Here is a 21143-nt window from a genome sequence, read left to right as displayed (position 1 = left end):
GCGCGCGTTTTCTCTTTTAGGAACTGTTGTTGATCGCTGAATAGAAACTTCCTTCGATGATCTTATTTACTTTTGAAGGTGTCTGTCTGTCTTGCATGCCAGAAATTGCAAATGAACATTTCTGATACGTCAATGGACGCCAGTATGTCTGAGTTGACGTCCAGGATGTCCACTTTCGATCTTCATGATGATACGGACTATGGAGTATCTCCTTCTAAAGGAAGACATCTTCATACCAAGTACAAACATGGATTGGAGAAACTGCAGCAGCAGCAATGGCATCATCTTACTTTGGACACTTCCGATTACAGTTTTAATTCCACAATGTCGTCTGGAACTCCACTTAAGCAGAGGTTACAATCGCTTAACCTTAACACCGCGGCAGAGTTTGCTTCCAGAATTCCTAAGCGTTCTCCAAATGCCTCCCTTAGTTTCAGTGAAGCTAACGAAAAGAGCACTCCTTCAAAGCTTCCAAGATCTTTCACAAAGTATAAATTGGGGGCTTTAAAGGCTTCCACTTCTATGTCCAGGCTCCCGCTTCCCATGAAACGTCATTCCATGATCGCTACCACAAACGTCACTAGCTCACAAATTCGTGCACCAATTCTTAAAGCCCATCAATCATTACATCAGCATCATCATCAGTCTCCTCGTTCAAATCATGTTCCCCGTGAACGTCTTCGAAACCACTTTGTTTGCAAAGTCTTTGAACCACGATTGGGGAAGCGTATTCCCAGGAGTGTCAGTACTACGCCCTCTTTGAACCCTCGTACTCCAGAAAAGGGAGTACTTTCTTACCTCAGTCCAACCGAATCATCAATCAATCGTTCCATTAAAAAGGAGTCAAAGCTTTATAAAGGACGACGAATTATTTTCTCGACATCCGAACCTCTTGAGAAGAGGTTGAGACTTTCTGCTTTTCATCAACCTTCCGGATCTATTGAAAAAACTCGAGATAAACGGTTGGCTGCTATTAAAGAGGCCAATGACAGCTTGTCTACTGCGGCTACAACATACAATGGTATGTCCAGAAGTGTAAATCCCGCACAATCACGCATTATTCAGAATCGACAGCGGCAAGAGCAGGCCCAGGCTCAAGCTCGAGCTCAGAAAAAGGCCAACCAACTTAAACGATATCGTCAGAAGAGCTGGAGAAGTCCCGGTAACTCTCATATTAGAGAAGAAATTTACTGGCAAGGGAAGACATCGACCGATTCTGATCTCTACTCGTTACTTGAAAGAGACACAAAGCTTCATCGACTCTTTCAAATTTATATTGATTCTCTTAAACAGATATGCCCTCCTGAGAGTGTTTGCAACTCTGAAAATCTAGGTTCAGTGAGGCCTGACCTATATGAAAATTTGAGTGTTTACGAAAAGGGTGAGGTGTTGAAGGATACTCCTATCTATTTCACCGGAAGAGGTAAAGATTGCAAATTGAGGGCAGATACCAAAAGTTTCAAAACGAATTTCGGATTTGATGATGACGATAAGAATTATATATGTATTTCTGGCGATCATATACGATACAGATATGAAGTGCAGGAGAAAATGGGCAAAGGAACCTTTGGATCTGTGATTTCAGCATTGGATCATAAAACAGGAAGAATAGTAGCACTGAAGATAGTGAAGAATCATATGGAGTGGTCATTACAAGCTGTTAACGAGGTGAAGTTTCTCAAGAAATTTAGTGAGTTTGGAAGTGCCAACATTATTCGATACTTTGATCATTTCCAGTTTCGATCACACATGTATATAGCTACGGAAGTGTTGTCTGTGAATTTATTTCAGGTTATTGAGGCCACTAAGTTTAAAGGACTCGGCTTGATACTTGTGAGGCAGTTTTCTGTGGACATTCTACGCGGGCTCAAATACATTCATAATGCAGGCTCAATTCATTGTGATTTGAAGCCGGAGAATTTGATGCTCGCTTTCGATACGTCCAAACGGGATTTTTATGTCAAGATTATTGACTTTGGTTCATCTTGTCTGGGTGACAAGCTTACGTTCTCCTATCTCCAGTCGAGATATTATCGAGCTCCTGAGGTGTGTCTAGGTGCGAGGTACAACGAAAAGATTGATATCTGGTCTTTTGGCGCAATAGTTGTGGAACTATTTGTAGGAATGCCTATTTTCCAAGCGCAGGACGAATATGCACTTTTGGATGAGTTTCTAAATTACTTCGGTCCGCCTTCAAGGGATTATATTATGAGCTTGAGAAAGGAAATTAGTGAAAAGGGACCTATCAGTGGATGGGAATTATGTCCGGACGAAGGGGATAAGATTAATTACAATACGTTACTCTGGCGTGGATTCAACAATGAGGGCTTCATTAATTTACATTACCTTCTCAAAAAGAGCCCGAAACATCGATTCCGGGCCTCCACGAAAACTGTCAAACAATTTCTAATGCGACATGCGGAATTCGATCAGCATGATACCCATAAGTTGATAGAAATTAGAGAATTCTCCAAGTTCCTAGAGAGGTGTTTTTCTTGGAACAGAAATCTAAGGGCTGGATGTGACGACTTGTTGGAAGATAGATTTTTAGCTGTAAGTAATAGGCTATAGTAACTGCGAGTTTAAATATATATATATTGACTTTCGCTATCTCTGCCACTCATCTTTTCTCAGGCTGAGACAGGTTCTTTCTTTTTTCCATAACGTTTAGTTTACTTCGCATGTCGTCGCCACCTTCTTCGAGTTCTTCTGGTTCCTACAAAAAGAAGTTGATACTAAAAGCCATTGATGGAATACATGGGCTTAGTGATGGATATATTGAAGGGCATCAGAGGAACAGTCATGGAGTGGAGCCTAGTAAGAGAGTCACTATGGCAGCATTGATGTCCGGATTATCTGAGATTGGCATGGAAAACCTTACGCAGGATGATAGCATTCATGAAAATGACGAACAGTATGCTCCGCTTCCGTTGGGCCAGACCAGAAAGCATTTTACTGATAAGCTCATCAGCAAAGTGGTGAACAAGATTACTGCTGCTCAGGAAGGAGACAAGTTGAGAACACGGTTAGACGATGCCCGAAGGGCACAACAACCGAAGCTCTCGGTGACTCAATTGGTACTCAATTTCAGAAGTCTCAGCTATAAGATGAACAATTTCTTTGATTTCGAGAAGAAGATATCTTCTATTCTGTTGTGGGACAGTTCTTGGAAGACGCTCTTTTATCTTCTTTTGTATACATGGGGGTGTATTTACCCGTATATGTTCTTGTTGTATCCCTTGGTGATGATTTGTGGTGCTGTTCTGATCCCCAATTACCTTGATAGGCATCCGCTGGATAAGCCTGAGATCATTTCTGAGCGGCCGCGAGGTGCTCAGAACTGGCTTTTCGGGTTTCTGAGTGTTTCAAAATCTGAAATGGAGAGCTATAATGAGGAAGAAAGACTTAGTCAACTTAGAGAAGAGCTGTTTGAACGTCAGTTGAGAGAGCATGGTTACTATGGACTGAATGATTCAACTCCGATGTCCAGTGCACCCTCCAGTGATACCGAAGATTTGGTTATAAATAGTGGTGCTATCTATGGTACTATTGCCGATGCTAAGACAAAGCTTATAGTTCAGGGATTAGTAAGCAATGAGAATGCGGAAAAGAATGGGAGTACTAAAGATAATACCGATGATACCGGTACGCACTCAAAGTTTGTAGATAATCTCAGCTTGGTTATTAGTATGAGGGACTTACAAAACTTGACTACAAGGCTACTTGAATTAATGAGCAATTTTGAGAACACATTGCAAAAGCATTGCAGTTTTCAGGATGAGAAACGATCTACAATTGTATTCCTCGAAATGACTTTATTGATGGCAGTTACATGTCTATTTGGTCCTTACATTCCTTGGAAACTCATATTTGTTCTCGTTGGATGGGTCATTGTTTTATCGTGCCATCCGAAAAGAGCCGAGTTTATGAATCAGTTCAAGAGTGAAGAAAAAGTGAAAGAAGAAAGGTATTCTAGTGGCTCAAAGGACGTGAAGCGGATTTCTCATGATATTATCATTGATGAGCCCATTAAAAGAAGGTCCGTGGCTATATTTGAAATCCAGCAGCAGGATATATCGAGACCGTCAGTATATCGTCCATTCGCATACTCTAGGTCTTGCTTTACGGTGAGTTCATCGCGCAGAGTTGAAAGAAAGAAGCCTAGGGGAACAGACAGCTTGGAAATGGTGAAACCGCCATCGAAAAGATGGAAGTTTGATCCGAACGGTAAGTGGGAAGTGGATCTTGACACGGAAGCTTGGTGTTCCGATATGAACATCATGAAAGAAGTCCATGTAAGCGTAGATGAAGGCTGGGCATGCGATCTTAATGGTGAGTATAGGCGGCGGAGACTATTTAGAGAGGTTTATCTAGTCTGAAAGCATTTATTATTGTTGTTCTATCCTCATTCCTTCAAACAATTTACCGTAGCATAAAACCTTATGGAAATCAACTAGTTCAAAACCAGTATTTGCGACATTCATTAGCGGAATAGAGTATACTATGGACGTCCTGCCAAATTTGCACGTGTTCTGCTTTAACTTGGGCTTGTTGGTCAACAGAAAATCAACATTAACCCCCTCGATGTCGATTAAGGAGGTGGGGTCTTCTGGATATCCATCCACTGGTTGGAATTTGCTCTCGATGGCTGGAAGGTTGAGGTGGATTGAAAAGGTCACATCTGACCCAAATCGGGGATATATTGCCTTAATTGTTTCCAACTCTTCATTACTTGTCATTGACCCCCACAACTGTTAGTGTTTATCTGGAGCTTTAATAAGTCCCAGTCCTTCCCCCCCCCCCCCCACTCTTTCTTCTCAATACAACAGCTGATTGGCAGTAGAAAAGCTCTCCCCGAAAATCTGAGTATATTCACGGAGTGTATCCTTAGTATTACCCAATTAAGCAGCTGGGCCCATCATCTTTTCCTACAAATCTGCCACTAAATGTCTTAATCCTATTTCTTTAGACAATCAATACTAATAATAAGAAACCTTCTTAAGTGTTATGGAACCAGCAATTCATCAATCACCATCATCCCAAGATTGGTCTGTACAATTGCTTAACCTTTTATATTATTGTGAAATGTGAAGTACAGAGATACTATGAAAATTCAAGCTTTCGACAGGGTGGGAGTGCGGAACAGGTAGTGGTATGGTCATAAATCCTATCCCATATAGTCTACTAAATCCACAGTCGATGCTCAATCCATCTTTGATTACTCTCCTTTGAAATACGCTTCATTTCAAAAATACTGTATTGCCTGGATTTTTTCATGGTCGTTTGCTACATCGAGAATATAAACTAATTTAGTACCTTGTAAGGCACCAAGGTGAGGAGTGCTAGAGACTCAAAATAGCAGAGACTGCTCCCCGGGTTAATCCTGTATATTTTTTTTTTCCTCTGTTTATCACTTTCCTCTTGCAGCATTTCTGAGACTAATTAAGCGAGACCTCTCAGATCACAAAAATCCGGAAAGTTGGAAGACTATAAAAATTTCGGCGCCTCAACACGGAAACCTACATAGATTTCTTGTGGACCCATGTCACCACCATTAATTTATCACTTTTTTTTTTTTTTTTGTGTATGGAATGACAATTTTTGTCGTATTGTCGATTTCGTAACTAACTCGTTTGTTCATTTCTTAATAACATTCCTTCCTTCGTTCCTGGATTCATATTTGGCTTTAGTTGTCACAGCTGTTCCTTCGTTATTACACGGCTTCGTATATATTTTGGCTGTACTAAGCTACATTCATTCAGTTCGTCGTTCACTTCATTAGTACAACCAGACTCTTGTTCAACTCAACAATGGTTTCTTGGCTTTTACGCGTCTTTCTTTGCCTTTACATGGGCGGTTATGTTAAGGCTGACTCTTCCATTAATTCTTCATCCACCTACAATATAAGTAGGCCGCAGCTCGGAGAGGGATTCTATTTACTTGGTCAATTCAATTGTGTCTCGAATTTTGACTCCACTATCAAATACAACTTGTCACATCCTCAACCTGATTCGCTCTATCGGGTTCCACAAAAGGGCGTTAATGTGACCCTATTACAGTCCAATCCATTCAACGGTTCCACGCCCGACAACTTGTACAGCATAGATGAATATACTGTGTTAGCCGTTGTTGATGGTAAACCCGTGCTATATGACTCAAGTTCTCTGACCTCTTCACTTTTGAGCGGCTGGAATAACGTTTCCGGTGATGTTAGTGCTGTTTTAGTCGACGATCAAACCAACACGCTTTATCTTGGTGGAAATTTACAATACGACGACTCTTATGGTGCTGTCGCTTACAGTCTAGATTCGGAAGAGCTTGTTCAGCTTCCTTTCTCTGGCTTTAATAAAGGAGGTAAGGTTCAGGCTATCTCAAAGTACGGTCAAAATAGTATTATCTTTGGAGGACAGTTCAATTCTTTGGGAAATGATACTCTTCAACGCTCCGAAACGAATAGTACGACTGTAAATAACTCTTCAAGTTCCCTTATCCAGCCTGAGCAACAAATCAATCTTAACTTTGCTACGATATCAACTGCCAATTCTGCTTCTCAGACAAATCCTGATAGCATAATATGTCCCGGAAATTCTTCATCCTGGACAATGAGTGAAGAGCAGGACGGTGGTTCTTGGACTGCTGTGCTTCCTTGGTTTGTTACTTCATCAAAAATACGACTTCGAAACGGAAATACTGATGGAAATGGCGTTAGTATGTTTCGAATCATTACAGCTCCAGCAGATGGTATCATGAACCTCACATATATCGATCCAAGCACGCTTACGCTTAAGACATGTGATGCCTGGTGTCCGCTTGCACAGGTTTCCGATCTAACTGACGCTATATCAAATGCTAGCAATATTACTGATGGTGTCTATCAGATATCTGACGTTTCCGATATAGAGGGAACATTAAGCTTCAGTGATGAATACCAAGAATTCGAGTTTGTCAATACGGTATCAATGGATTCTATCACCATTTTAGTTCTTGATCATTACGGTAATACTGGTGTTCTTGACGGTCTTCAACTATATCAGTATGGAATGACTATTAATGCTAACAATTCTTTGAATGCGATTGGTTGCAGCAGTGATCAACAACAGATTGTTCCAAGTTCTCAATCGATCGGTGATCTTGATTGGCAAAATGGTGTATCTGGAAGCTATCTAACGGCGGCCGTAGCTGCTGACTCGATTGAGCCTGGTACTCAGGGAATAAGGTATGATTCAAACTTGGAAGCCTCTGGAAATTACACTTTCTTTCTCTACACTACTGGTTGCTCCTTAGACAATACCTGTAGTGAACGTGGTATCGTCAATGCAACGTTATATGCTGGAAATGGTACTATTCTTGGCTCACAGCTCGTCTATCAATCAAACGATGAGTTGAAGTATGATGATATTTTCTCTGGCAATATCGACCCCGATGACGACGGTTCTCCTTATATGACTGTAACTCTTGACTCTGGCCTTGGTAGTGATGAGGTTGTCGTGGTTGCCGATTATGTGATGGTACAATTCAACCAGATCGATTACAATGCTACCAACACTACGTCAGACTCGATTCCTCTCAATGGGTTGTTTGAATATTCGCTGACTAACTTCACCGAAGATGTTGAGCATCCTGTTGGTAACTCGTCGATTAATCAGCTTGGTGCTTCTTTGTTGTCCCAAGATGCTATAGTAAATGGTCTTGAAATTGTGAACGATACTCAGCTTTATATTGCAGGTGAGTTTAATTCATCATACGGCAGTAACTTTTTTGGCGTTGATTTGGGTAAGTATAACGGGACTTCCGATGAAATATCTACAGCTGAAGTGTTTTCTATTGATGGCGGTCTCAATAGTGCCGTTAGTGGTATGTCATTATCGTCACCCGATGATTTGCTACTTGTTGGAGGTTTTGATGGTACTTCTAATGCTAGTGATGTGGATGTTAATGGCATTACTTTATACAATGGTACGTTTCATTCTTTGTCGGTTAGTGATTCCGCTGCCATCAATGGTTCCGCTATTCCATTTACTTTCAACCAGACTGACTATTTCATTGTCCATTATGAAAGCTCGTCCGCGATATACACCCTCCCTGATGGTGAACCGCTCTCTGAGTCGAGCATTCTTGGCTTGAATGTGTCTCAGGCTTCATCTGTTCAGAACTCTTCTTCTTTTGCATTTGGGGAAATTGTCATGTTTGACGAGCAAGTGAATGATGCTGTGTTTTTGAGTAATGGCAGTACTCTATCTGGAATTCAGCAAATCTTTAGCCCTTCAAATGGCTCTTTTATTGACACCGGTTTATATTTGAACTCGAGCTCAGTTGTGCTTGCTGGTCAGTTTGGTGGCAATAATGTTGTTTTAGTTACTGGTAAGGAGTCGACGCCATTGTCAAAGGATTTGACATTCAGCAACAATAGTACGGTGGTTTCATTGTTTAATTATGGAAATTATCTTTATGTTGGTTTCAACGGCGAGGCCACTTATCAGTCATCCAGTTTTTGGGGTCTTGCGGCCTATAATTTGGATGGAGACTCTGGTATCATCTATCCATCATCAATTGAGAGTGGATCTATCAATGCTATGGATACTGATCCTGTCTCTACCAGCTTATTGATTGGAGGTAACTTCACCTCCGATGATTGCAGCACCTTATGTTTCTACAACGTAAGTAAGAACAGTCTTTCTGCAGCCCTCTCTGAGAGTAACAGTGCCTCGGTATCCGGTACTATCAGCGATTTAAAGTATTATGCTGAGTCATTAGCTTTGATTGGTGGAAATCTCAGTATTGACTCGACGCAGAGTTATTTTGCATTATACAACTTTACATCCAAGCTCGTTTCTAATATTGAGGATGCCAGCGATAGTATACCAGGTCCGGTGGTTACGTTTGAGTTTGCTCGATCCGATGACCATAAACAGCAGCTCAACGATACCATTTACGTTCTTGGATCCGATTACGTGGGTTATTTGAAGGACTTGGAGTACACGGATTTGTTGGATGGAATTGATAATAGTACTTCCTCTGTTTACACTGATATTGCATTGATCAACGGAACTACTGAGCAAGAGCAATTTTTGGTTCTCACCGGTAGCTTCAATTTGACCGATTATGGTTTAGTAACATCTGCAGTTTATGACGGTAAGTTGTGGTTCCCTTTGATCATCTCTGCAACGGACCTAAACACGGAAAATAGCATAGTGAACTCTGTTTTGAGAACCTCCAAGAGCTACTCTAAAGGATTTAATACCACTTCTTCAGGATCTCCTGGATCAGAAGAAACTGAAAAGGGAATAAGATATCTTACAAATGGACAAGTTGCTGGTGTTGGTTGTGCATTAGCTATCGGTACTACGTTGATATTAACTGCGTTGGGTGGTGCCGTCTATCTCTTCGGCAGAAGGAATACAGTGGTTGGACCATTGAAGTCGAGAGTTGGAGAGGAGAAGATGATGTCTGCACTTCCGCCGGACCAGATTATCGACAGTTTGAACAAGGCGAAGGGATTCTAAGTATTTTAGATATCAGACTTAATGAATGTATTTGTAGTTAAAGTAAGTAAAAAAGTGTCCTCGGAAAATCGCGAAGTTCAGAAGAATCGTGTTAAATCGAGTCCTATTATGTTAGCTTCCTTTCCACTGGCGTCTCCTTTTTCCTCTTTTCTCTGATTCATTTTTCATGTCTTCACTACCGGATGTTGTACCACCCTTTCTGAGATCGAAATTCTCTGATCGTGTGTTCCAAGTGATTCCTCCGGATATAAGAAGTCCTCCTTCTTTGTTGGTAAAGCAATTGATAGTGCATGCTTTTTCTCCTCGTATATCGGTATCTAGTTTACCGGGGACAGATGGATTTGCTCGAGGTTATGGATTTCAGTCCTTTCTCCAATTCCTAACTTACTTTGAACAGTCTTTGGTGGACCAGGATTTGGGTGGTTCTGCAATTAATGGATCTCCCTCTAGGCTAATTGTCAGATTTGTTCAGCCATTGGAAGATCAGGTTGCAGGACAAAGGGCAGATTCTACCAAGGGAGTTGCTGATTTGAGCATTTCGACATCTTCTTCGACTTCTGCTGTGGGCTTCGCATCATCGGCTCCTGTTTTTGGACTTCCAGAATTGTATGATCAAAGCAACAATAATATACAGTTGGAGAGGTTTGTTGATTTGGTCAGTTCACGCATTGAGGATACTCAGTTTTTTCAGAATACTATAAGGCATCCTACTGATTCTTTCAAGGATGAGGATTCTACAGATATCGAGATCCTTCAGGATTCGATCTACGTTACTATGCTCTCGAAGTCCTTGGCATCAAACACCGTGGTTCCATTCGAATACATCAACCATCCTATTGTTAATGTAATTGCAACTACTTCGGACGAAGATTTGCAGATAGTGCAAGAAAAGTATTTCGCATGCAAGAAAAGCATAGCGACATTACCTTCATGGTTGGATGAGCCACACACCTCGATGACCTTATTTCTAATACTTGTGGACTCTGATAAGCCTGAGGAGTTGCAGAAAGGCCTTCACATGCAAGAGCAGTTGAAATTGAATCTCGGCAAGAAAGCGGTCATAGCACCTGTCTCGTTCAATAAGGCGAAAAAGGCCGATCAAGCAAAGTTCACTCTATACAGGTCGCAGCTTGGGCTTGAACAGCAGCCTGGAGATGACTCTGTTGAAATTCCAAAGAAGGTTTACGATGCCTTCAACATTCAGCTTCAAGATATCATCTATAAGAGCATGATTCCATTCATGCAAAGGGAGATTAAACTCTGGAATGAACAGTATGTTGTGCCAAGAAAAAGCATCACGGGGCGATTACTGAATGCGAGTAGGCTCTGGGGATCTTCCAGCAGTAGAAGATCGTTTTTTCTCATTCGAAGGCAGTGGTCACGCTGAAGATACCACACAGAAAGAAAGCACTAATGATGGCGACTCGTACAGTCCTGTTAAAGGTTATTACAGCACGGGTGCCTCTGAAGTGATAATAAGGCGCTTGGCCGATTGGTATTTTATGTTACGTGATTACAAGAATTCTTACACTACATATGAGATGTTGAAAAAGGATTTTTTGAGCGATAGAGCGTACAGCTATCTTTCTTCACTACAAGAATTTATGGTTCTATCTCTTATGTTGGGGGCCAGCAGTAAAGTAAATCCTTTAGAAAACTCTGCCAGTCAGCGAGGTAAAGGTATCACCAAGAAGATTGTTACCGATGTTATTACGCCGCTGTTGGATTCGTCCTTTTATTCGTATCTTTCACGGTGTAACTTGAAAACTTACACAATTAGGCTGACACTGATTATAGCGGAAATGTATTTTGTTCTTGGGCAATCTGTATCACATTTCAAGCTTTTGAACTCGCCAACTTCAGCTAGCTCTAGCTCTGGTTCCTTCCTTCCCCCCTGAAGCTTACTACGCCGAATCGCAGAAGTTGTTCAAGAAATTGATAGACTCCAAGCTTGTGGATGATCTCTGTTCTGGAATTTTAATGGAAAGACTCGCCTATATCTATTACTGTTACGACAAACCAGTGTTTGAGAATTCGGATCCTCCTAAACGCCAATCTTACTATGAGGAAAGCAATCCATTCAAGCTTCACAGGTACAAAATGGCTGAATTTGGTCTTTCCAAAAGTCGCAAGTCGATTTTATGGATGCTTCTAGCCTGTAGAAAGCTTGATCCTACTGTCAAGCCTACGCAAGTTGCTTTAATGGTATGGCGCATTGAGAAAGATCTCGAAAATTTCGGTTTCAGTTCTGATCGAAAAGATCATTACGAACTTGTATGGCCATATAGAGAAGACAGTCTTTTACATGAGTTAAAGCAGGCTTTAGAAGCTGTAGCATAGTTTCAAGTATATATATATATAGAGATCTCCTGGTTGATAGATATAATAATGATAATGTACTTAAGGTCGATCGACGTCAAAAGCTCACGTTCTCCGACGATGCTCGATTCATGAAAGGTGTCCTTTTCTTTCCAGCGATTCCTACAAATCATTCCTTTTCCTTCTAATTGAATATCAATTCTTTACCTCTGTCATGTTCAAAGTTTTCGGTGCAAGAGTTAAAAACGTCCTCTCTGGTGATACCCTAGTTCTTTCTCCTCTGAATGGAGCTTCTAATCAAGAGAGGGTTCTTTCCTTGGCTCATTTACAAGCCCCAAGACTTCCTGCCAATGAGAAGTACGCTTACGAGTCACGTGAGTCTCTAAGGAAGCTTCTTATCGGCAAAGAAATCCGTTTCTGGGTCATTTACAAAAGTCAATCGGATCACGAGTTTGGTGACGTCTCTTCGCCTATTTTTTCCTCGTTAATTGAGTACGTTTTGGAGAAAGGAGGTGCTAAATTGCGTGACAATCTCGATACCAATGACAATCCAGAACTAGAAAACTTGAAAGAGATTGAGTCCAAGGCCCGAAGTGCTAACATAGGGATTTGGGATTCTGATTACAAGCCAATTGAGATCATCTCGAGACCCTCTGAGGATGACATAGAAAGGTCTGTATCTCAGCCTGCAGCTGCCATTGTTGAGAAGGTCATCAGTGGTGATAGACTTTTCTTGAGACTACTTCTTGATGATCAGAGGCAGGCTGTTCTTCCGGTCCTTGTGGCTGGTGTTAAATCTCCAAGAACAGCTAATGGTGACCAGCCAGCAGAACCTTGTGGAGAGGCTGCTAAAGGTTACGTCGAGGCCAGATTACTTGGTCGTGATATCAAGGTTTCGCTTTTGGGCGAATCTGCCTCTGGTGTTTTGGTTGGTAAGATTATTCATCCAGCAGGTAATATTTCTGACAAATTACTCACGGAAGGTTTTGCTGAAGTCGCTGATTGGCAGTCTTCGTTTATAGGCGCCAAGGGTATGTCTGTCCTCCGAAAGGCAGAAAAATCTGCTCGCTCTGCCGGGAAAGGTGTGTGGAAGGCGGATTCTGCTGCTTCCAACGGAGAGTCAGCCGAATCTGTTTCCGTCGGTGAGATCAGAATTGCTGCTGGTAGTACTTTTCATGCCTCTGTTTCGCGTATTATCTCTGCAGATACCCTTGAATTGAGGCTTAAGAATGACGCGGTGATCAGTGTTCAGTTGGCATATCTTAGAGGTCCTCGTCAGTCGGATGCTATCACTGCCCCATTTGTCAATGCTGCCCGTGAATTTGTCCGTGAAAAAGCTATCGGTAAGCAAGTTTTGGTTACGGTCGAGTTTGTTAGACCTGCAACTGAACAGTATGAGGAGAGACCAATGGTTACCATTCTCATCCACGGCTCGAAGAACCTTTCCGAGCTTGTTGTCAGTAACGGTTATGCTACTGTGTTACATCATAGAAAGGGTGATGATGTTGCCGATTATTGGGACTTACTAGTCGAGTGTGAAGAACAAGCCAAGAAGACTCGCAAGGGAATATTTGGTAAGGCACCGGATGCCGGAAGAATTGTCGATGCATCTGAGAATGCTTCTAAGGCTCAGCCATATCTCTTCACCTTTAAGAATAGATCTAAAATACCTGGTATCGTTGAACACGTCATGTCTGCCTCAAGATACAGAATCTTTCTTCCAAGAGAAGGTATTAGGCTCATTCTTGTTTTGGGAGGACTAGTCAACAATAAAGGTGGTAGAGACGATAAGACCAATAAGCAGGCATTTGCTTTGGCCAACAAGAAGGCTTACCAGCGTGAAATCAGTATAGATATTTACGGAACGGACCGCATTGGTAGCTTCATTGGTGATTTGTTTCTTCCAGGTTCTAATCAGCCTTTCCAAGTCGCTCTTCTAGAGAATGGATTGGCAAAATGTCATGAACGTTCGTTGGGTCAGACAAAGTATGGATCGGCATTTTCTGAAGCCGAGACTACCGCAAAGAACGCCAGAGTTGGTTTGTGGAACGATTATGATCCATCACAGGACGTGGAGGTTTCTGAGGAAGCACTTTCTCGGCAAGTCAAGGAGATGAAGATAGAAAGGAATTATTATGACGTTGATGTTTCCGAAGTGCTACCCGATGGACATATTGCCATTCAAATCCTTGATGCCGATCGGTCCAAATTGAAACCTTTTATGCAGAGATTTCACGCAGCTTCATCTAGATTCCAACCTTATGTTTCTGCACCTAGAAGGAACGAAATTGTTGCCGCAAAGTTTTCGCAAAATGGTAAGTACTATCGTGCTAAGATACTCGGTCACGATAAGACCCCAGGCAAATTTGAAATTCAGCAGGTTGATTATGGAACTATCGAATCTGTGCCACTATCAGACTTGTTGCAACTTCCTACGGAATACCAGGTTTCCACTTATAAGTCTCAATCTCATATTGTTCAACTATCTTTGGTGAACCTACCACCAGAGTCTCAACCTGATTATTTACAGGAGGCCATTTACTTTCTCGAAAACAAGTTGTTAGATAAGCAAATGGTTGCCTGTGAAACTTACAAGAATCCGACTCCTGGCGTGGAGATGGATGTCGAATTATATGATCCTGCTGTGATCAGCACCAATCCTAACTTCTCAATCAACAAAGAAATGGTTCAGGAAGGTTGGGGTCTAGTGAAAAAAAAGGATTTGGCTCTATTCGAGAAGCTACTTAAAGAAGAAAGAGCTACGCTATTGAAAGTCGAAGCGGATGCCAAGAGATTGCATAAGGGTTGCTGGAAATACGGTGACATTGAGGGAGAAGATCTCTACTAATTTGCAAAAGTCTCCCCTGTTCTTATAGATACAATAAAAAATAGACAATACTATAAATCATTGAGCTAATCAATACTATGTACAGAATGTGATTATTTCAGTTCTTTTGCAAATGCTTCTTTTTATTATGCTTCGCATGAGTATCAGACGTCACAGAAGAATCAATAAACTTCTTTTCATGCTTACCCTTTTTGGCCTGCTTGGCTTTTTGTGCCTGAACTTCTTTAAGGTATGCCTCCTGTTTCTTAGAAATACTAAGGTAGTTGTGGATACCCTTAGCCCATTTTCTGGCTTCCCGAGTGGAGACGTCCTTCAATCCAACGGTAGGCTCGAAAATTTCAAAGGCTTTCTCAAACTGATCAGCAGCTTCCTGTAACTGGTTTGCAGCAATCAAAGACTGTGCAAGTTGGAATCTAAGTAATCCTGAAATGACATTGTCATTTCCGTGCGTCTTGTTGCTTAATTTTATGGTCTTACGGAACATTTTGATGGCCTCTTCCGAAAGCTTAAGTTTCTGCATCATCACAGCAATTGAGGAAAGTGTGGTGATAACACTTGGATGATCTTCCCCACAAGAGACAAGCCAGTGGTTTAACACACGCTTAGTAATCTTCAACGAATCGACGTACTGGCCGTTGGAGGCCTCATACATGCCTAGCTTGCTCAATGCAAGCACAGATTCGTAGGAGTCGCTACCAGTGGTTCTCTCAAGAATCATATATGATTTTCTAGCAAGTCTCACAGCCTGGGAGTGGAGTTCCAAACCAGTGCAAATCTCGGCCAATTGGCCATACGCTCTAGCAGTTTCTGGGTGGATATTACCATAAATCTGCTCAAACATGCTGATAGCTTCATTAAGGAATTCAATACCTTCTTCCGTGTGACCTGCGGCAATCTGATTCTTACCAGTTTCCCAGATCTGTTCCACTGTCATCGACTCATAGACGGCATCCTTCACGATTGGAACCAAGGCAACGATGTCATCCGGGCTGAAAATGGTGGTGCAGATTTTGACAGTGACCGAAGAAGGCGAATTCTCGGCAGGAGAGTTGTGTCTCTTCTTGGACTTCTTTTTGGAAGACTTCTGTGATGCACTGTCTGCTGCAACTTGTTCGGCAGCAGCACAGGCAGCTGCGGCCTTTTGAGAGGAAATCTGAGAATCCAAGGCACTCTTGGTGAATGCGTAATCTCTGCTCTTCCACTGAATACCAAAGCCAGCAGCAATACTCTTGACCAAAGGCAATGCTTTAATCAATTCAAGCCAATCATCTGGGAGTTCATACCTGAAGCAACGCAAAACTTGCTTGGCCACAGCGGCACGAACTTCTTCTGGGGTAACGTGAAGAATGTGGAAAGAAGCCGTGTCATACATTTCTCTTAGCATGATGTCAACTTCCGCAGCCTCGGGTGAAGGAGCTCCCTTAGGAGTCAACAAGCAGTTATGAACATGAGAAACTGCATAAGGAACTAGTGAGAGTGGAACACTGTTCAGTTGCTTTCTGAGGTAGTGTTTAGTACCTCTGGCAATCATCTCAGTAATGGCAACAGTCAACAACGCATCCAGGGTGGCCGCGACATCCGCAGTATTCACGTGGTCTGTGTAAGTCTTCTCTTCTTCTTCTCTTTGTTTCTTTTCCTCCTTTGTTTCTTCCTCTTCCAAAGGTTTCTCTCCCTTAGTAATGGCCTCTCGGATAATCTTGGCTCTTTCCTGAGCCTTAACACGTAACTTGGCTTCCGCTTTCTCCTCTTCAACAGCAACAACCTCGTTGATCTTAGATATTTCTGCTCTTCCGGCTGCTTGCTTCTTGAGATACTCGCCCTTTCTTTCCTTGGCCATTTTCGCAATCATACCCAAATAACGAACATTGATACCTTGTTTGTGCAACATCGAAACGAGGTGGCTTCCATCCAAAGGAATGTAAACATTGTTCTTCTCCATATCCGCAAGGAATTCTAGAATCAACACATCCTTAATGAACTTGGAAGCCTCCCTCACACGGTTCTCGTCCTCGGTTTGTTTCTTGGCCAACTCGTCGGTAGGAGCTTTTGTCAATGAGAAAGCATCTGGGTTCAAAGTGAAGGCGGCAGTCTCGATGTCAATGGTAGGCTTTTTATCGTCACTTTCACCAACAGTTTCACCAGCAGCCTTTCTCTCAGCATTCTCTTCCTCAACTTTATCGGCTTTTTCCTTAACAGCAGCGGATACTTTTCTACGCCACCATTCCTCGACAGCCTCGTGTCTTAAAGTGGTTTCTCTATGTGGATAAGATGTCTCCGGGTTGGAGGCATCATAGTTCTTCTCAATAAACTCAATATCCAAAGGAGTCGTTCTGTATAAATCAATGATGTATTTTCTACCATCCTTTCCTTTGAGGCCCTTGGTCTGAGCAGAAGTCACCACATCAATACTCTGCTTACCGTCTTTGTTCCAAACTTTGTGGGGCTCAATGTGGAAAGCTTCGCCAATAGGTATAAATTTCTTAGCAATTTCATCATCGTAAACAAGCCTATCCCCATCAATGAGAGCACCATAGGCTACGATATCTGAAGTATTGGAAGAAGCATCTTCCGAGTCAATTTTCTTCTCAGCCTCTGGAGTACTGTTGAAAATACCTGGAACAGGAGTCTGACAAACAATTCTATGGCCGTAATAATCGATAACGGTAGTCATTAGATGGGACACACCTTCCACATCTAATCTGTTCAAGCATTTAATTCCTGCAAGGTCATGCAAGGCAGCAACACGTGCAGCTTCATCACCACCACTTTTGGAAAATTGTCCAGTAGAGTCAAGGGGATTAGAGTAGAAAATACCATTTCTCAAGTATATGAACTGGGAAGGCTCATCTTCAGGATTCATAGGGGTGACTTCACCGTTAACGATAGCTATAGCACCTTTGATAGCGGCAACGGTGAAGTTGAATGAAGTTTCATTCAGTAACTGCTCACGAGTAATCGACTCCTGAATGTTGGTCTTTCCAAGTTCTCTAAGCTCCTGGAAATCTGCGTTCCAATCTTTTTGTAGATCAGCACCATCAAGCCCTCCATGAATATACGATTCCTGACTCCGAGCAAGATCGGGGCGTATTTTCTCGGTCTTCTTTACTAACCATGGGTTGGAGAGGAAACAGTTTGATGGAAGCATGTATGTCTCTGCAATGTTTTGAGCGATATAGGCATCGTTAGCATTCAACTGCTCACCAAATTTGGGAGATAGAGCCTTTAGTAAAGTGAATAGCGAGTGGGCATTAGAGATCCTCTTAGCAGAACCGAAAGTTCTCATCTCACCGTCGAATCTCTCAGCAGATGATCTGTTGACAAAGAAGCCACTAACATGAGCAGTAATATGGAAGGTTTCATCTTCCAAAGTTCGGCAGTATAGGTAGAACAAGTCACCTTTGAGTTTTCTCGGCTGTGAGGCAGGTGTCCACGCGGAGATATATAAAGACTTCAAAGAGGGAGAAAGTCTGAGGGTGCTAGAAGCTGCAAATTCAGATACATTACCTTTTTCGTTGATAATTTCCTCTAAATGGGAGTCAATCGCAGCCTTCTCTTCATCAGAAACCCTAGGAGCTTCTTTCTTCGGAGCGGTATCTTGATCAGTATCTGCCTTTTTCTCTTCTGAATTCTCCTTTTTCTCTTGTTTTGGTTCTTCTTCTTCCTTTCTAATCTCTTCCAACTCCAAACTCTCGTACGTGGAAGAGCCAGCGGCTACACCGGTAAAATCATACAAAGAACCGTAGAAAGAAGGAAGTTCCAAAGATGCCATCTCTCTAACCTTGGTTACATGATCTCTGGCACTTCTCTCAGTGTAGGGAGCCTCCTTTAAGGTGATAGCAGCCTCCTCAGAACTAGGGTCAAGAATTTCAGACATTTGTGTCGAAGGAGATAACTTTTCACCGTTGAAGACGAGATCAAATGATGTATAACGTCTTGTGGCTGGAATGCCGTTCAAAGTCTGGGAGATCTCAGCCATGTTCTCATCGGAAGCAGTAGGAAAGCTAATGTTTCCAGGTTCTTCAGGAAGATTCACCGTCAACTGAACAATCGTCTGTTCGTGGGAGTCAGAAGTCTCTGTAGACTTTTCAGTAAGTTCGGACATTTAAAAATCAGATAAAATCAATCAAAAGCAAATGCAAAAGCAAAAACAAAACTAGCAACTGCAACAACTGCAACAACTTCAAAAAAGCCGGAAGTAAGGAAAAGGATTGTCACAGTTGTCCAGGCACAAATATTCTTCGGGTTTTCTTTCAACCTTGATGAGTGAACATATCAGACTGGAATGGACCTCAATGGCCCAGAGAAGTACCCCCGCGAAATATCGCACATCGGAAAAATTTTTTCTGTGGGGGTGACAGCGATGGAGGAGCATGGTTCGCCGAGATGAATCATGTGGGGCCGCTACGGGAAAACTATCTATATCTACCGAGAGATTTATAGGGAATTATTGTCTATTATTGTATGGCCTAATCCACCTTAATTTCCTTGTAAATAGTAAGAACAAAGAACAATGAGCCAAGGAAGCTAACTGTGCCACAGAGCAGTCCGACTCCGACGGCTAACAATAAGGAGTATCCCGTATAGAGCATGATAGACACCATACCATCAAGCTTGAACTTAGAAAGAATGAGAGCGTGAGCAAATATATAGCAGGAGATACCACCCCCGACAAAGAACGATTGCCATTGCCATCTGTAGTTCTCGTTGCATAGGGAAAAGTAAGTTATGAGTAAGGTCACAAGTAACGTTGTCACTAGCATCAACACTAAGCAGAAGAAGAGGAAGCCGAACATGTAGTAGATTCTACTGAACCAAAGCGAGTTGTAGATAAAGTACATTTCAATGGCAATAGCGCCGAAGGAAATATTCCGGCCGCCAAGGCGAGGAATGGAGTTTTCATGTACCACTGCTGGTGGGATTTGCCGAGCGATCTGGTTAACTTTGCAAGGTAATTCAATGGCAGGTCTTCTGACAGCAAGTAAAGATCCCACACATGAAAGTGGTACGCTGACAATAAACCAGATAGCAATAATTGCCAACATAGTACCAAATGGAACTGCACCTGACGATTTTGCAAACACTAGGAAGAAATTGAGGAAGATGAATACCGTAAAGATTATTGCAGGAACCATCAATGGGGTGAGAATCATGTTGGTTCTCCAATCCTCACCTTTGAAGAATTTGTACACGAATCCAGATATAAACGAGCCGGCGAATCCAAACACCGCATAGAGAACAAACATTGCTGTGGAAAGGGATCCTCTGTTGGAAGGTGAAAGCAATCCTATTAAGGCAAACCCGCATGTAGTAAGGGTCATGAGTAAGATCTGCATACCAGATCCAAGCAATACGGAGAGAAGCATAGGATTCTTTGGAGGCCTAAAGATGTCACCAGAAATCAGCTTCCAGCCTACCTCATCGAGGGAATCATCATCTAGGTTCAACTCATTGTATGTACTAATGTCAGTTCTTAGCGTCTTCAACATAACATGGGACAATACCACGGAAAGTGCAATCACTATTATGGAGAAGTTCACTAGCGCAAACCATTGGATTTTGGGATCGTACACGTGCAAATATTTATCCCAGCGTGTGGCCCAGACTGTATCCGAAGGAATCCAGAATACGGAATATGTATAGGTAATTTTAGTGTCTCCATCATCTCTGAAAGAAACAGCATCCTTGGATGTAGAGCAGTCAGGTTCCGTTTCAGACTCATAAGCAATCGATTCAGGCACTACAGTGACTCCAACAACTCTATAATTGCCGTCCGAACGAAGATGATACTCCACAAATAATTTGAAGTTGTTATAAGGATGTGCAACGTTATCGTCGTCATCGTAACCCAAGTTGAATCCAGAGCTATAGAAGGACGTTTGGGTTTTTGAATCCACCATTTGTCTGGCCACTGGGAGTCCATCAATTAACCAATTGTATTGAAACCCACCCCTAATCGTCTTACTAAAAAAAGCAGCATCTTTCTTGGGAACGGTAGATGTGCACAAGACATTGCAAGTGGTATTCTCCATCATCTTCAATTGAAATCCGGAATTGTATATACGGTCTCCAAATATAATCGACCCAAGCGGCTCGGACTGTTTCTTTTTACCTCCTTCAGGTTCGCAAAAATGGAACTTGGGGTTGTAAAACCCGTATGAATACATCGAGGCCTTTGCGTCTTTGTCCTCATAACGTAACGTAGGCGTGATGTGGTTGACAAAGAGGGATACCTCATCTCCCTGTTGATACGAAGTGGGAGCAACTCCAGGTAGGTAGAATGCTTGTGTACATAATACAAACGCTAGAAGTATAGACGTTGTCACTAGCATGGTTATGTAACGAGAAACAATCTATATGTTGTTCCCGGATGAGGCCTGAGACTCGCAATGCAGCAGAAAACTACAAGTTTAAATAATAAAAAATTTGGATCGCGAAACTCTTCTCGATTTGGAAAGGATCCAAATAGGAAAGGA

At 42.2% G+C, this 21143-nt stretch overlaps 7 protein-coding genes across 7 annotated transcripts; 5 read left to right on the top strand and 2 right to left on the bottom strand.

The window, feature by feature from the left end:
- Nucleotides 1-144: 144 nt before the first annotated feature.
- FOA43_001432 (uncharacterized protein) lies at nucleotides 145-2571 on the top strand (the record flags this gene model as incomplete). Its single annotated transcript, XM_038921747.1, has 1 exon — nucleotides 145-2571. One exon carries the CDS (start codon nucleotides 145-147, stop codon nucleotides 2569-2571), a length of 2427 nt encoding a protein of 808 aa, XP_038777675.1.
- A 110-nt stretch (nucleotides 2572-2681) lies between these two features.
- Nucleotides 2682-4379, top strand: FOA43_001431 (uncharacterized protein; the record flags this gene model as incomplete). Its single annotated transcript, XM_038921746.1, has 1 exon — nucleotides 2682-4379. One exon carries the CDS (start codon nucleotides 2682-2684, stop codon nucleotides 4377-4379), a length of 1698 nt encoding a protein of 565 aa, XP_038777674.1.
- Nucleotides 4380-5810: 1431 nt separating this feature from the next.
- Nucleotides 5811-9503, top strand: FOA43_001430 (uncharacterized protein; the record flags this gene model as incomplete). Its single annotated transcript, XM_038921745.1, has 1 exon — nucleotides 5811-9503. The coding sequence occupies one exon, from the start codon at nucleotides 5811-5813 to the stop codon at nucleotides 9501-9503; it is 3693 nt and encodes a 1230-aa protein (XP_038777673.1).
- A 21-nt stretch (nucleotides 9504-9524) lies between these two features.
- On the top strand, nucleotides 9525-11843 carry FOA43_001429 (uncharacterized protein; the record flags this gene model as incomplete). Its single annotated transcript, XM_038921744.1, has 4 exons — nucleotides 9525-9530; nucleotides 9901-10775; nucleotides 10912-11209; nucleotides 11367-11843. 4 exons carry the CDS (start codon nucleotides 9525-9527, stop codon nucleotides 11841-11843), a joined length of 1656 nt encoding a protein of 551 aa, XP_038777672.1.
- Nucleotides 11844-12036: 193 nt separating this feature from the next.
- FOA43_001428 (uncharacterized protein) lies at nucleotides 12037-14670 on the top strand (the record flags this gene model as incomplete). The annotated part of the gene is made up of 1 exon (XM_038921743.1): nucleotides 12037-14670. The coding sequence occupies one exon, from the start codon at nucleotides 12037-12039 to the stop codon at nucleotides 14668-14670; it is 2634 nt and encodes an 877-aa protein (XP_038777671.1).
- A 97-nt stretch (nucleotides 14671-14767) lies between these two features.
- Nucleotides 14768-18772, bottom strand: FOA43_001427 (uncharacterized protein; the record flags this gene model as incomplete). Its single annotated transcript, XM_038921742.1, has 1 exon — nucleotides 14768-18772. One exon carries the CDS (start codon nucleotides 18770-18772, stop codon nucleotides 14768-14770), a length of 4005 nt encoding a protein of 1334 aa, XP_038777670.1.
- Nucleotides 18773-19136: 364 nt separating this feature from the next.
- Nucleotides 19137-20999, bottom strand: FOA43_001426 (uncharacterized protein; the record flags this gene model as incomplete). Its single annotated transcript, XM_038921741.1, has 1 exon — nucleotides 19137-20999. The coding sequence occupies one exon, from the start codon at nucleotides 20997-20999 to the stop codon at nucleotides 19137-19139; it is 1863 nt and encodes a 620-aa protein (XP_038777669.1).
- Between the last annotated feature and the right edge of the window lie 144 nt (nucleotides 21000-21143).

The sequence above is a fragment of the Brettanomyces nanus genome, chromosome 1 (genome assembly GCF_011074865.1).
Source record: "Brettanomyces nanus chromosome 1, complete sequence".
NCBI classification, from domain to species: Eukaryota; Fungi; Ascomycota; class Pichiomycetes; order Pichiales; family Pichiaceae; genus Brettanomyces; species Brettanomyces nanus.
Note: the sequence above shows the minus strand (reverse complement) of the source record. Positions and strands in the feature narration are given on the sequence as shown.